The following is a 12586-nucleotide window of genomic DNA, read 5'->3' on the forward strand; positions in this document are numbered from 1 at the left end:
CAACACCACCACCAGCAGCTCCATTTTCAAGGTGGAGAGAAGTTGCAGCACACAAGGCGCCCAGCCCGGTAGCGCTGGCTGAGAGAGGGCAGTGGTGGACTGTGTTGCATGAATGCACCCCCTGTGCCGCTTTGCGAGGCAAGCCGCAGCGGGCTTCTTCTGTGCCCCACCGCCCTTAGGGGCATGCCCTGCACACCCGCCCCAGGCCACTGCAACTCACTTTCCTAGAGGCGAAAATATGGTGGTCCACTTATCAACAGGAGCTATGCACACACTGTACATTTAAAGAACATTTATAGAATCATAGAATCATAGAGTTGGAAGAGACCACAAGGGCCATCGAGTCCAACCCCCTGCCAAGCAGGAAACACCATCAGAGCACTCCTGACATATGGTTGTCAAGCCTCTGCTTAAAGACCTCCAAAGAAGGAGACTCCACCACACTCCTTGGCAGCAAATTCCACTGTCAAACAGCTCTTACTGTCAGGAAGTTCTTCCTAATGTTTAGGTGGAATCTTCTTTCTTGTACTTTGGATCCATTGCTCCGTGTCCGCTTCTCTGGAGCAGCAGAAAACAACCTTTCTCCCTCCTCTATGTGACATCCTTTTATATATTTGAACATGGCTATCATATCACCCCTTAACCTCCTCTTCTCCAGGCTAAACATGCCCAGCTCCCTTAGCCGTTCCTCATAAGGCATCGTTTCCAGGCCTTTGACCATTTTGGTTGCCCTCCTCTGGACACGTTCCAGTTTGTCAGTGTCCTTCTTGAACTGTGGTGCCCAGAACTGGACACAGTACTCCAGGTGAGGTCTGACCAGAGCAGAATACAGTGGCACTATTACTTCCCTTGATCTAGATGCTATACTCCTATTGATGCAGCCCAGAATTGCATTGGCTTTTTTAGCTGCCGTGTCACACTGTTGGCTCATGTCAAGTTTGTGGTCAACCAAGACTCCTAGATCCTTTTCACACCTAAAAAGTGTGATTAAAACACCTAAAAAGAATAATTATGGGAACTATAATTTACACCCCTGTTCCACCCCCAGTGTTGGAAACTTGGATATATAAGCTAGGCACCAAATGGCTCCTTACACCAGGGTTGTAGGGTTACAGACACCTGATGAATTGCTGTGAAACCTTGGATTCCCTCCACCATGGCACAAAACAGATATTCAACCTGCAAGTCCTGACTTTCGTTTGGAGTTGCAAACACTTTGCAGAAAGCCAGCCATGTTAAATGGATTTGGTAGCAGAAACAAAGAATCCCAAATCCCCTTAACAGCTAATCAGTTATACTGGCATAACTTTTGGGGCTCCTATTTGATGAAGGAAGCTCTCTAGCCCATGGGTGGTTGTGTACAACAAGACTTTAAAGCCACCACAGGAGCTTTTGTTGTTTCAAGAAACAGATCAGAGCTTAAGAGTGACGCATCAAAAATTATCCAAGAGGGGGGTGGGGTCATACAAGCAGTGAGGCTGGGAGGGCTCACTTCCACCTGCTTCCTGCCTTTGACTTTCCAGGTGACCTTCAGGAAGGTCCAAGGCTGCATCTTGAGCCTGTGCCTCAGTTTCTCTTTAACCAGGCCAGTGATCAACTTAGGAGGACTGAAAACTGTCAATGGTCAGTACTAGTAAATGGCTCCGTGATCCTTATACTGAGATGCTACATTCAGCTCATTGTCAGCAGCTGTAAGTTCCATTAATTCTAGGGAGCCCATCTGGGCACAGAAACAGGAAAGCTATAGAAAAGAATTGGCTGCTCTGACAAGAGAAAGCATTCCCCGGACTGTCATATATTTTAAAAGGCAACTGAAAAAATTGTGGCTCGTTTCCTAAAACGGCACGTATCTGGACACCACACCACAAAGGAGGGCTTGATGTTTAAGTTCAGTGTTTCCTTGAATTCCCCCGGACGACTCTGGACCACACTTCCTCAGCCTGGATGCCAAAAGGGGTTCTTCCCTTAAATCCTTCTATGCAAGAGTGTACACCCCCAATAACGTACATTCAATTTCTCCTCCATTCAATTTTATCCTGCATTAACAATATTCATTAATAATGGTAATGATAGCAATAGCTCAAAAGGTGCTTTCCAGCCTGAAAACCCTTATTGGGCAGGCCAGCAAAACCAGTAGCCCGCCAAGCTGAACACACCTCAGCAGGGGCTGGTTTTGCCTCCTGCAAGATAAACAACTGTGGGGGTCCTCCAGACTAGATGGCTTTTTGTTTGTTTTTGAAGGGGTATTCTGCAACATGCCACTGATAGAGCTGATTGTGATAGGGGCATGATGGAAATCTATAAAAGCTATGCATGATGCAGAGAAAGTGGACAGAGAGACTTTTTCTCCATCTCGCATCATACTAGAACTGCAACCATCTAATGAAACTGAACGCTGGAAGATACAAGCCATGCGAAGGAAAGAACTTCAGACAGTGCAAGGCCCCTCCAGACCCTTCTCTGCAGGTGTGACCCTTCTTTGCAGGTGTCATTGATACAAAAATAGTGCATTGGTGATGGATTTATATTGGGCTGCCCACACATTATTCCACTTCATTAGTTCTTCTGTGATGCTTACCCAATATGACTGTGTTATTGCCATCTGGAGGGGCACGTTTGCACTCAGGGGTGCCAACATGAATAAAATATTGGGAGACCCACTTAAGCCTCACCCTGCATAATTGATCACATGGCACTGTGCATGCACACTATTTGAATGGCAATGCCCATCAACTATGGGGGGGGGGCGCACGCACGAAGGAACCTTGGCCCTTAGGAGCTGGCTCCTATTCTTGCACTAAGGTGCAGCCAAAGCAGAACAGCAAACAACCTGAACTATTAACAGCATTTCAGTTGGAAGTTGTAAAACATGTGTCAAATGAAAACAAAGCAATGTGTCCATCCCAAAACCTTTGCAAGGGCAGAAAATATTGAAATCAGGGTTGCATGTAAGCTCCTGCGTACCATCATGAGCACAAATAATCATAAACCCACAATCAGAAGGATATCTGGAATATCCCAGAAACTGCCTGAGCAGGGGAGCTTATCAAGCACCTGGTAGGCCATAATACTTGGTAGAGATGGTCTGCATTCAGCATAGTAAGGCCTCAATCTCAAACATATTGGTTGCAGGGGTTTTAACTGTTGGCTGCTCTGAGCACTTTTGGATGGACAGCATATACATTTTATTTTATTTTTTTAAGTTGCGCATCCCAAATGAAGCCTACAGCTCTCCCTAAGAATGGCGGCTTCTGCTCAGCTCCAGCTTCAGCACTAAACCAGAAAGATGAACCGCTAAGCAAAAGAGAGAGAGGCAACTTTCACCCTGCCTTCATGTGCAGGATGAACAATTCTTCGTTCTGATTTGGGCTCATCCCCTTTGTTAATGGGGACTGCCAGGCTCACAACAGGCACCATTCATTGTAGCCTCAACACACATGTGTAATGCAAGAGGCATGTTATATGCATTTCTAGACATTTTTCAAAATCTATGTGCATATGGTTAGCAGGTCATTTTCTTGAAATTGGGAGGAGGGTATGCTGTCAGGTTCTCAAATTTCATTGCGTCTCCCATTCCTTGTTTATTCTTTACAGAAACCGCTCTTCACTCAAAACACTCCTACCATGCAAATCTAGATTCCTGCAGAGAACCCCCAGAATGCAGTTTGGCATGAGTGCTAAGAATTATCTGATAAGAGAAGTCCCCTTAGCTCCCTTCATAGGATTTATAGCTCACAGGGTTCCTAGGAAGAGGAAATGACTACTAAACCAGCTATAAGTCTCTGGTGCATGTGTCTGTCCACAGAGGATCATGCTGAGCTCTTTTGGGAGACTGGGGTCAGCTAGCTATAACCTCCTTCCATCCCTCAATGTTCTCCTAATTACCAGAAGCTATCAGTTGCCAAGGGGAGCTGAATGCAGAAATATGACCTTGGAGAAGGGAAAGGATCAGTTCTTCACACAGTACCATATAAATTTGCAGGGGTGTTTCCTGCTAACAGCACAGTGGGAACAAGGACTTGCCTTAGCCGATGGGGGACGACAACTAATTCCTGCCTTCTAAAATATACCCTTTAATCTAAAACTTTCCACTGCAATTAACCTCTCACTTCAGAGAGCAATCAGAAGAACAGTCCTTCTGGCTAGAAGGTCTCCCAACCCTCCCACAATGGGAACACATCAAAATCAGAAGAACAACGAGACTTTGACGGGCGGCAAAGAAGCCATTAAGACCATAATCTGGTCTTTTGAGGGTGTCAGGAATAGAGAAGACATTTTTAAAAAACTACCCAGAAATGGGAAAAGTGATCCATCCTTAGGCAACCAATGGATATACCGAAGAAAGACTCCTAAGCAGGTAGAATCTTTTGATCACCAACTGATGGAGATACTTTTGTTGTGAACCTCATTATTCCACACACACACACACACCCCAAATTAAAAGCCTAAACTCTGCACCAAGAGAACTGGAACATTAATTGTACATTAATATAATAGGAAATAGATGCATGCTGACATAAATTAATCTGTCAAACATGATACTGAGCTGTGTGCCAGTTTCCACAGTTTCCACAGTAATGCCTGTACCAGCCTTTCCCAACGTGGTGCTCTCCAAATATCCTGGACTGCAATGCCCATCAATCTTAACAACCAGGCTGATGGGAGTTTGAGAGTCCACACTACCTGGAGAGCATCATGTTGGGAGAGGTTGATTAGAGGAAGATGCTCTCCAGGGACTCGGGCAGAAGTCTTCCCCAGTCATTTGCTACCTGAACCTACTGGCTGGAGATGCCAGGGATTGAAACTGCAACTTCTACTGCTACGCTATGTCCCCTTCCTTAAAGGAACAGAAGGACAATGGGAGTAGAATGCAACTGGAGACCACGACAGAAATCAGAGAGACAGGCAAGAGACTCTGCCTCTCGTACAATGGAGCTTTCCGTTGAAGTACACTGGACAATGTGAAACTTATCTTCACAACCATGAGGGATAGCAACCTGCTTTTTAAAAATAGAAAGAGACAGGCGCATGCACAACTGAGATTCTCAGGTCAAAATCCACAACAGGTATCAAATAATCACGCAGAACACATACCAGTTTCTATTAAAACTTCCACAACACCATATAGCTGTGTCCCACCATTCACATCCATATGGAATGGTGTCTGAATTTTCTGAAAACAGTAACAACAGTCGCCCCATCTATACTTTCTATTACAGTGGTACCTCAGGTTACATACGCTTCAGGTTACATACACTTCAGGTTACATACTCTTCAGGTTACAGACTCTGCTAACCGAGAAATAGTTAGTACCTTGGGTTAAGAACTTTGCTTCAGGATGAGAACAGAAATCGTGCTCCGGCGGCGCGGCAGCAGCAGGAAGCCCCATTAGCTAAAGTGGTGCTTCAGGTTAAGTACAGTTTCAGGTTAAGAACGGACCTCCGGAATGAATTAAGTACTTAACCCGAGGTACCACTGTATATTTTTAAATTCTTGTTGCCTGTTAGATTTTGTTGGATGCTGTTATCTCTTGCCTGGTAGGAAAGGGCAAAAAGAGGTACCCAGCTCCCCATACACTGTCAAACATAATTGCCAGTATCTCTGCTTAATTATCTTTTATAGAACTCTAAGAATCCATTCCACACACACACACACAGGTACGTGCACACACCACACCTGCCTCCCATCCAATACTCATGAAGCAACCTGTAAAATCAGCAGAGTTCTTGTTCAGCACTTTGAGCAAGAGAACCATTTGCTGCAGAGGTTGATTACGCTCCTGCTCTGCACTTACTGCTTCTGCTTTGGTGGGGTCCAATTCGTTGTGCCGTAGAGGATGCAGAGATACCATCACCCCTTTCAGAGTTAGCCAAGCACCTCCTAGGTAATCCCGAAATCACAACCATTCATTACGACAAGGCTTTGGCACATAACATGTAATGGGGGCAGGGGGGGAGAAAATATACGGGAAGCAGAATGTTCTTGCATTTGAAAATTCGTCAACAGCTAGCCCAGGGATTTTGCTTCTTGAAGGGCTTCACAACCTGTACCACCACAGCGGTAGTTCCAAGCCATCCTCAGGACTGAGATCCACCCTAAATGTTACCCCCTTCAGCATCTGGCTTGTTGACCACATAGTGGAAAAACCCACTGGAGAAACCCACTGCCTCCGCAGACACCCAATAGTGATAATATCATTTTTGTCACATTCCACCATAAGGGAGATATTGAGGTTGTGAATCCCATTTCTCTCTCTCTCACACACACACTGTTTGAGGAGCTACTGCAGCAGCACATACCTGGGCACACCCCTCCTCACCTAAGTGAACTGCTCCATTTTTGAGTACATACTCATTGGCTGCCATCACCTACCCATCACCGTGGCAACAAAGCTAAGCAGTCCAGAATCTCCTTTCCAGAGAAATTCCACGTTTCTCTCGCAGGGTACACCCACCAGTGGTCTTGAGGGCCCACTCAGCCCAGACATATATCTTTGGAGTGAAATCTACAGAGGCGACTCTACAGAGCAGAGATGGGGAACCTGATGCCCTCTAGGTGTTGTTTGACTCCAGGACCCCATCAGCCGGCCCGGCACACCCAATGGGCCAAGGATGATGGGAGGTAGAGCCTGGCAACATCTAGAGGGCCACATGTTCCTCAACCTTGCTATAGAAGAAGCTGAGCAGAGGCCCATACAGATCTGTGGCTGCTCCATGCCAATTTTTCATTCCGGAGCTCCTTGCTGGAAAGAAACCAGCCTAGCATTCCCATCGTCACATCCCAAGGCAAATTTATTGGTGCCAGCATCTTCCAAGCCAGTAATGAAACACCTTCGGTCCTCAAGCCCATCTCCCATGTTCCACAGTCAAACCTCCACCCTCAACACCTCAACCCATCCCTTCCATTCAGAGAGAGGCTGGGCCTCTTAGGCCACTGTACTTACTGGGCAATTCACCCTTGGCCAGTTCGACGCTGAGCAGCTCCTTATGGCTAAGGCTCCAGCCAGGTCCAGGGTGGGTGGGAGTGGATGCCGGGCTCTTAGTGAAGATGCCGCTGATGAACTTGAGCATTTTACGGTCCCGGGTAGAGGCCCGACCACCCTCCCGGCCTCTCTTCAGCCCCACAGCTGCCTCTGAGGAACAGGAGCCAGAAGAGGCCAGACTGCCCGGGCCATGGTTGAGGTCACTGTTGTCCAGAGTCTTGCTTTTGTTCTTGTGAGGGGATAGTTTTGCCCGGGATCCCCCTCTGGGGATGGTCTCCCCGCTGCCCTTGACAGCTACCTTCATGCGTCCCTTGACTTCGCTCTCGGGCCATGACAGGCGGTTGGGGGTGGCCCCCTTGTGGCCCCCTTTGCCAGCCTTTGGCTCGGCACTCACCTTGGCCCCGCTGGTGGTCACTGTCTTGAAAGGCTTATTGGTGGCCAGGCGAAGGCGGCGGTTCCCAGCGGCTGGGTGAGGAGAGGAGGCTCCCGAGTGTGAGAAAGAAGAGCCACCTACCCGGCCCACACTCATTTCAAGGGTCCCAGGCTCTGGGCCACCCCAGCTGGCATGGCTCACCAACATTCGGCGCCCTGGCGCTGCAGCACTGGAGGAGCAACTGGCAGTGGTGGGCGTTGGAACTGGCGACTCGTCCCCAGGCACCCCCAAGGTCTCCTTCAGCCCAGCCTTGGGGGGGATTGGAATCACCTCTGGCTTGGGGGGAATGGGGGGAACGACGGGGACCAAAATGGCTTTGGGTTTCGGAGCCACAGCTGGAGCTGCAGAAACCACAGTTACTTCAGGCTTGGCAGTTGCAGCTGGAGGAATGGCAGCCTCAACCTTAGGAGCGGTGGGCGAAAAGAGAACAGCTGGAGGCAGCTCAGGTTTGGGGGGGACAGTCGGGGCTATAGAAGGAACAGCCGGCTCAGGTTTGGGAGCCAGAGGTGGGGCGACAGAGGGCACAGCCAGTTCAGGTTTGGGGGCCAAAGGCGGGGCTACAAAGGGCACAGCTGGTTCAGATTTGGAGAGCGCAGCTGTCGCCGGCTTGGGGGGCAGTGCCAGCTCAGGTTTGGGGGGCACCGCCGGAGCACCCAAAGACCCCAGCCCTTCGGGCTTTGGCGCAAGGGGTCTTCCTTCTGGGCTCATGGCGGCTTTGGCCTTGGGGTCCCACGGGCTTCCTCGGCCGGCGCTGCCCCTGGGCGGTGTCCACACGGAGCCCGGCCGCCCTGTGCCATCTGGGGACGGGGACGAGCTGGGCGTCCCGGGGCTGCTGGGCGAGAGCTGCAGCAGGTAGTCGGACGTGCTGGCGCTGCTGGTGCTGATCCAGAGCGCATCCTGCCGGTGGAAGATGCGCTCCTGCCTCTTGAGCTTGGCGGCCGCCGCTTCCTCGGCTTCCTTGCGGTCCTTCAGCCCGGAGGGATCCGCCGCGCAGGGCGACGAGACTCGCGCGGGGCCGCCGTCCCTGCCGTCGGGCACGACGCCCCCATCGCCGGCGCCCGCCTTGTCGTCGCCTTCTTGCTGCTGCACCGACTCGAGCTTGACCAGGGTCAGCGAGATCAGGTAGGTGGTCCGGCGCTGCAGGGTCGCTCCTCTGCTCATGAGTCTCTGCGGGAACCGCCGGCGGCGGCCACGCCGCTAACCAACATGGGCCACACGCTCCTGCCGCTGTTGCTGCCGCCGCCGCCGCCCCCTTTGGATGGCACCGGTTGCCCGCCGCCGCCGCCGCGGACCCCTAGCGCCCCCGCGCACAAAGGGCAGCTCGACTGGGCATCTCCCAAGCACGGCGATCCCGGGGAGCCCTTACCTGCTCCTCCGCAGCGCAGCGGCTTGCGGGCAGGCGCGCATCTTCCGCCGGAGGAGGAGGAAGAAGAAGAAGGGGCGGCGGAGGTGGGCCACCGGGGGGCTGGTCCTGGGTCGCTCACCGGAGGCGATCGCCCAAGCCGAGGCGGGGTGCGCGCTTCTCGCGAGCAGGCTGCGCAAGGCAGGGCGGCACGAGGAGACGGGTGGCTGTTCCCATGCAGACGAGCCGGAGCGCGGGCGGGTTCAGAGGCGGGCGGGGGGCGCGAATCGGCGAGCGGATCCCCCTTCGCGGTCTTGCCGCAACCTCGGCCGCCCCTCGGCGCGGACCTCACGGCTCGGGCAAGGCGCCAGCAGCTCTGCTGCTCCCCCGCCGGGTCTTGGCGCTCGCAGCCCGCCTCCAAGGGCGCATCTCCGCCTTCCCGCCGCCGCTGCCACCGGGTCCTGGCTGGAAATCCGCGCTCGCGTACCAGGAGGCCGCCTCTTCCCGCTCCCCCACCCGCTCCGCTGCGCCAATGCCCTCCTCCGAGCCTTCCTCCTTCTTCTTCGCCGCTGCCACCCCCCCCCCCCTCCGCCGCCGCCGCCGCCTTCCTTCTGGCTTCTACTTTCTAATGCCTCTTTGGCGAGGTTATGGGCGCGCGTTTGGCGAGGTGCTCTTGCGCCTGCCTGGGCGACAGCAGCGGCTGGTGGCGAGCCGGAATGCGGAGATCAAGGTGCTGGTGGGCGGGTGGGATCGTGGAAATCAAAAAAGCAGAGCTATGGCAGCGGCAGCGGCGGCGACGCCAAACCCCTTCGCCGACGGTTTCCGAAGGAGGGGAAAAGAGGAAGAAGCTACGGCCATTTGCTGTAGCCTACGGAGTTATAGGTGGGGGGAGAATGAGAGAGGGGAGAATTAAAACGGGGTGGGAAGGCAGATCCTGAGAATTCTCACATTGGGAATGCACAAGCCAAGAAGTGAAGGATTTCTGCAGGGGCACGTGGAAATCCCGGACTGGATCGCATGGAATCTGGCCCCGCGCACGCGCGCGCACAAGACCTGGGAGATTGCCTGGCTCAGGGATTCATCAGGCACCCTTCCGGCGCTGGCGCAAGGGGCGGGGGGGGGGGGGAGACAGCCGCCGCCGCCACCCGCAGATGTTACATGTCGTGGGACTAAAATTAGCCCGCGCTGATTGGCTTCCTTAGTCTGCCCCAACGGACAAGGTCATCTGGCGACCCAGCTGGGAAGGCGCAACATCTGGAGGCTTAGGGGGATGATGCGGCTAATGTGCTCAAATCCCCACCTGCTGTGGCATAAGCATCCAGGTAATTCGAGAAGGGAAACGATGTTAAGGTGAGGCTGCAGGTGGAGTTACAGGTGGCTGCAATTGTCTTAACAAGCCTGCCTTTCTGGCCGGGCCACCACCCACCCGCACCTCCATCAAGTGCTCCTCCCATTCATTTCCACAGAGGACATGCCTATGACTTAATCAAGCAGGAGTGACTGCTGCACCGGTTTCGGTCATATGTTTCTGGGTTGTTGTTGTTGTTTATTAAAAAAGCACATCAATTATTATTATTAGAATTACATTTAAGTGTGTATGTGTGTGTGTATATGTATGTATGTGTAGTCTCAAAGCAACTTAACAAAATACAGATAAAAAAATTGCAAAATATGTAAATACAAAATTCTTTAAAACACTCATCCAACAGCACAATAAGGACAAGTCCTACCCCACCCCACTAAAATATAAGCACCACAGCAGAGGCTAATTTAACTATTAAAAGCCTGGGTAAATAGCAATGTCTTTAGTCTGGTGCCTAAAAAACAGACCATGATGGCACCAGGCACATTTCCCTAGGGAAAGCATTCCACAAATTGGGGTGGGGGCACCACCGAGAAGGACAGTTCTCATGTGGCCACCCTTCCCATCTTCCTCAGATGAGATACAAGGAGAAGGGCTTTGATGAAGGTGGTTCATATGTTTAACCCCAAGGTTAGGAATGGCACAGAGCATCTCTGCCCAGTAAGTATGGAATCAAAGATGGGTGGCAAACTGTGACCCTCCAGGTATTGTGCAGCTAAAGCTCCCATCATCCCAAGATGATGAGCCACCCCCCATCAGATCTAAGGGCTGCTTGTTATTCATGTCCATTGGATGATGAAACTATGGCACTGGGTTATTTTTAGCATGGCAGCCAGCTTTGTGAATGTGCTGGCAAATCTTTTTAACATGTAGCAAGATCACAGCTCCCTATGTTCTAAAAGCGTGTTGAAATGCTACTTGACCTAGAACATATTTGAGACATAATCTCAACACGCATGGGGGAAGTTGCAAAACTGACCACTTTTGCCAGAATTGGCATGAGCATCATCGTGCCCGAACAGGTCAAGTGAATTAGTGTGGTACAGTACAGGGGGAAATGTGAAAGCAGAATCAAACTGTGGTTGGCAGTGGAGATCAGGTTATGTGACAGCAAGTACTGCAGACCTGGTAATTCTATGCCAATTGAAGAAAGTGTTTGCTGGGGGAAAATATTATTTCAAGGGGGAGGGGGAAGAATTGCCTTGACTAGATGCTGCACACACAGAAGATCTGGAGTAATTTGCCACCTTCTAGTTTCATTCAATAATTAATGCCTCTTCGCCCATTGTTTTTACATGGGGTGGGGAATAAATAGGTGTATGTTGCGCCATAATTCCAGGTGTCAAAAAGCAGCCTGCTGTCAATACAAGGTGGCCAAAATTTGCTGGTGTTTCAATTATAGGACATTGGCTCTTAGTGAACTATGCAGGCCTCCAGTCCATTTCCAGGCCCAGTTCAAAGTTATGTGGTTTTGTTCAAAGGCCTTCATGGCTTGGGACCAGGGTACCTTGAGGCCCTCTCATCCCCTGCTAGACATCTGGTACAATGTGTCCTAAGTACACCCAGCAATCTTCCCTGGCCATTTCTATGCTTTCAAAACAAGTACCAAGAAGGAATCCATCCATACCATTGCCTCTCTAAGAAGACATGTGTGCACCCCCCCCCCCAAAGAGCTTCTCAATGTGCTGGTCCAGCCAGTATTCTGATGTTGCCAGCAAAGGACCAATTAATGCTAATTGCACCTAAATATCCCAACTGACGGCACCGTTGAAAATGATTCATATTCAGAAAGCAGCACATTCTGCACTGGCTGCTTCCTTTCCAAAGTGCTGAGGGAGCATTTCTAGCCAACTGTACTTACATCACAGCACATAATCGCCACAGTTCTCTTACCTGGGTCACAAGCTGCCGTGCTGTGCTGCTATAGAAAGCTTTCACTGGCAGGCACCCACATGCAGGACCCATGCTGCTTTTAAGAGCAGGTGTGCACAAGGAGTGGTAGAGACATGGTCGTTCCGAGACCAAATTATCTCCCCTATGTGTGAAATTAATACCCAGACACAGAGAACTGGGCTCAGGTCTGCAAGGACGTATATCATATCTGCATGGACAGAAATCCACCCGTCAGTTTAGCAACAGCAGTGCACAATGCAGAAGAGATTCACACAATCTCCATTGTACCCCGAGGCAGTAGGTATGTATGAGTAACTAGGCTGTAGAGTTTGCACACAGACCAGTGGAATTGCATGCGAAATCTCTGTCAGCACTTGCACAGGGTCAGACATGTCCTCATCCCCATGTTTTCTTCATCGCATCCATATTAATAATTGTGTATTAATCTTTGTAACCATCTTGATTGTAAAACTTGTACGAGGGTTAAAAAGGTTGTGCCATTCTGAATGGATTGTATTTTCCTTTGTTCCCAAATGCACGTGGCAGATTCCCACCTATTCTGTGCCTTCTTTT

General features: G+C 50.8%; 1 protein-coding gene across 4 annotated transcripts in view; it reads right to left on the bottom strand.

Annotated features, from left to right (window-relative positions):
* The window catches only part of AGAP2 (ArfGAP with GTPase domain, ankyrin repeat and PH domain 2), a 125020-nt gene that overhangs the window by 71962 nt on the left and 40472 nt on the right, over positions 1–12586 (bottom strand). For 2 of the 4 annotated variants that reach the window (XM_083427288.1, XM_083427287.1), the window contains exon 1: positions 6944–9198. The exons of the other annotated variants lie outside the window; for them this stretch is intronic. In XM_083427288.1, the coding sequence (XP_083283414.1) occupies positions 6944–8576 (1633 nt within the window). In that variant the 5' untranslated portion in view covers positions 8577–9198. Of the gene's footprint in view, positions 1–6943; positions 9199–12586 lie in introns of those variants that run through there. 4 annotated transcript variants of the gene reach the window in all.

The sequence above is a fragment of the Podarcis tiliguerta genome (assembly GCF_965153285.1).
Source record: "Podarcis tiliguerta genome assembly, chromosome: 2".
Lineage (NCBI taxonomy): Eukaryota > Metazoa > Chordata > Lepidosauria > Squamata > Lacertidae > Podarcis > Podarcis tiliguerta.